Genomic DNA, 3,304 nt, shown 5'->3' with positions numbered 1-3,304 from the left:
AAATTAGGCTATAACCCGTAAGTAGCGCATCGTTATTTTGAGCCAGCGTGCTCACACGGTGTCCTAGTCATCTTTATATATTTTTAGGTGTATTTACTTACTAGTTCGACTTGTAAGACATGATGCGAAGTTTTCCTCATCTTTGTAGTTGCTTTTCTTTAGACATGTGTATTTGACTTTTTTTTCCGTTAGTTCCGTCGGCAGAAATCTACTTTTCTGGGCTGTTGGTATGGTTGCTGTTTGTACAGGCGTCGTACTGGGTTAAAATCTTGATGACTTTATTGTCATATTTTATCTAAATTAGCTTGAAGGGAGGTGGAAGTAGATAATTGCACCTAAACTTGCTTGCCTCATTTAATCCAAGGCAAATTCTACAACTTATCCTCTTCATCTTTTTGCTTTATTTCACAACCTTGTCATATTGTTGAAATCTCCACTTTTTGTACTCTGCTTCTGCACTCAATTACATGTGAATCACCCTTAACAATCACTACCAATGTGCATAAGATATTAGAGTAGTGGAAGCGCATATTCTGGGCGATATTTAAGGGACTGTTTTTCATTCTCAAATATTGACGGATATCAGTATTTGAGTGCTATTTCAGTGGTTTTTTTGCATATATTAGTAGAGTCATTCAAAGTTTGGATTTTTTCACCTTTTAAGCTCGATATGGTAAGGGAGAAGAGTGAAGGTAGATCCAGTTGAGTCCCAATGGAATATATATACAAGTTGCGTCGCATCTATGTTCGCTACTGCTGCCGTAGAGAGCATTACGATGGCGAAAGATGTTGCGTCGTAGGTTTTAGCGAGTTTTACACTACCTTTGTGGTGATTTCAATCATCACTTACCGCTCTTTTTCTATTAGAATGTGTTGTTTTGTCATTTAAACACTTATTCTGTAGTATTGCTTTTGGTTTCGCTAAATTCCCGCAATTATTCACTCAGATCTACAATTGGCTTAGTTAAATCACGATTCTGCTTAATCACTTAGTTCGCTTTGATTGTAAACGGCTATTTAGGTCAGCAATAAAGTGCGCTTAACCTTCATGTCTAGCCCACTGCCTCAGGTTTACATCCTTTGAGGAACGAAAGTCAAGGGATTCTTGCATTCAATTAAAACTTTTACACATTTTCCAGGCTTAAATGTACCCGAGCTTTCCCTCTTCAAATATTTCCTGACACGTTCTTTGCCAGATTCCCAGCGGAATGTCGGCGACTGTAGTCGATGTTTTATTGTTATGGTTTGATTTTCTAACCACTTCAACCCTCACTCAAGGGAACTGAAAGTGTGGCTTCGCGCGGTCCATGATCAACCTGTAGCGCTTTTTACTGACTTAGAATTATCTTGTCTTTAGTTGTGACAGTTTGGTGCGGTCATTTGCCACAAATTAATTTAGAACACGTTCTGCGCGACGCCGTTGATTTGGCCATTTCCCTAATAGTGTAAAGTGAGAACACTACAGCAGCACCGAGTTGATACATGGGTTTCTTTCCCAGCCTCGATTGAGAACGAAATCTGATCATGTTCGCAGTGTTTGACTACAGGAATTTGGTTGTAGGCTTTATGAAAAATGCTACATAGACAGGTTGTTAGACTCCACTTCATGCAATCTCTAACCGCGGCAAATAAATGAAGATTTCGCTGGAATCCAAAGGGAGGTCTTACCACTTTTCAGCCTTTCACCTCAATGGCAAATAATTTTACTGCATCACGTGTGGCACGTGTTCTTTTGGCTTCGAATAGTCGGTTGCACCTAATTTAGTGCCCAATTTTTTTTCTTGAGTGATGCTGTAGTTTGATTGCTAATAATCGAGTGAGGAAGAATTTCTGCTACATAGCTATTGTTGTCCATTTTACATAGCATTTTCCTTCTTAACCATTTTATCATTTTTTTTAATTTGTGCACAGACTACTATGATTTGAAAAATTGTTTTTAACGGCGACTAATCAAAGAGGTGAGGCCTCTGTTTTAAGCTTAAAAGTCGAGATCAATAGTCATGGAATCATGATGAAGTATTGAGCTTTCGGTTTTTGCCTGTAGAGTCTAATAGGTTGGTTTGTTTTCTCACAAAGAAATTTGTACGATCCACGTTCCTGTAAAAGGTCCTTCATTTCTATTGTAGTGATTTAGTACTTTACTTAACTGTGCGGGGATTTGAGTCCCTGCAGACTGTATTTTCGCTCTGCAGGGTGGGCTTTGGATCATGCTAATATTCTCCGTTTAGAGACGAGAACTCTGTAATGGCCTTCGATCACCAACGTAGGACAGCGCATTCTTTCTGCGGCAAACGGTGTGACCGATCAAATGCAAACTCCTATTCTCGGTTTACAGACGAGAAGTCTGAAATGGCCTCGGACTTTCTGCAGCAAACGGCGTGACCGATCAAAAGCAAACTTAATTACGACTAACTGCTGTCCCGGTCGTGGCCGCATGTTGGTACACCTAGGCCTCGTTCCATTTTCCTGCATTTTTGATGTATCACAGCTTGGTGACAAATCGCAAAATGCAATTGAGCAACTTTACATCACTTAACTGGTGCGTACTTGGAAGCACCTTTAGTACCTTACAAGACGTTTACGTGAGGAATAAAGGTGTTGGATATTTCTTTGGTACCTCACTGCGATCGCTGAGCAGCATATACATGGGAACGTCTCGATATGAATGACTCGAAATTCACATGTCAATATAGGTAAATCTTTCTGGTGTTTGCTATCAATTGCTACAAATACGGGTTGGCGTATCTGTACTGTAACGGTATGTGCTGTTTACAATGAGGACGAAACAGTGCATCCATCGTAACCAACAACATGGATAACAAACCAATGGTTAAGGTATGACGATGTTTTGAAGGGTATGAAAGGTATGCTGAAGATTACAAGATTGCTAAGATTTCTCCAAAAATTATACTCATTTACGGTGATGATGCTGATTCCTTGAGAGGTACTGGGAGCTTCAGCGTTCTCGAGGTGAATGCACAATTGCGAAGTGTCCATCGTGCAGACTGCACTTGATCAAATCGAAGAGTCGGACCAGCTGTGTCGCTGATGGTCGCTGACACGGATCTGCTTCCATTCCACTGCAAGCGCAAAAGTTTCCATCAACTCTACTTCCCAATGTGGATGCTTTTAGACAGGTAGAAGTTAGGAGGTTCTCACCGATCAAAGAGACTTTGAAGAAATGGCGGACATGAATGGATCCTCAAGGAGTGAGGATTCACCACTTGGTCCAATCTTTGTGTCAGCATTTTCCAAAAAGAGACTGTCATGCTGTAAACATCCACTGACTTCGAATAACTGGTGT

At 40.5% G+C, this 3,304-nt stretch overlaps 1 protein-coding gene across 1 annotated transcript in view; it reads right to left on the bottom strand. All coding sequences in view use genetic code 11, as the record gives it.

Annotated features, from left to right (window-relative positions):
• The window catches only part of EGR_06927 (hypothetical protein), a gene marked incomplete at both ends in the record, with an annotated part of 1,494 nt that extends 609 nt beyond the window's left edge, over nt 1–885 (bottom strand). The window contains one exon of the mRNA XM_024496176.1: nt 851–885. Coding sequence (XP_024349379.1) covers nt 851–885 — 35 coding nt within the window. The remainder of the gene's footprint in view (nt 1–850) is intronic.
• Nucleotides 886–3,304: the final 2,419 nt, after the last annotated feature.

The sequence above is a fragment of the Echinococcus granulosus genome, assembly GCF_000524195.1.
Source record: "Echinococcus granulosus chromosome Unknown EG_S00066, whole genome shotgun sequence".
Classification (NCBI taxonomy): Eukaryota; Metazoa; Platyhelminthes; class Cestoda; order Cyclophyllidea; family Taeniidae; genus Echinococcus; species Echinococcus granulosus.
This window is presented reverse-complemented; position numbering and strand designations above follow the sequence as displayed.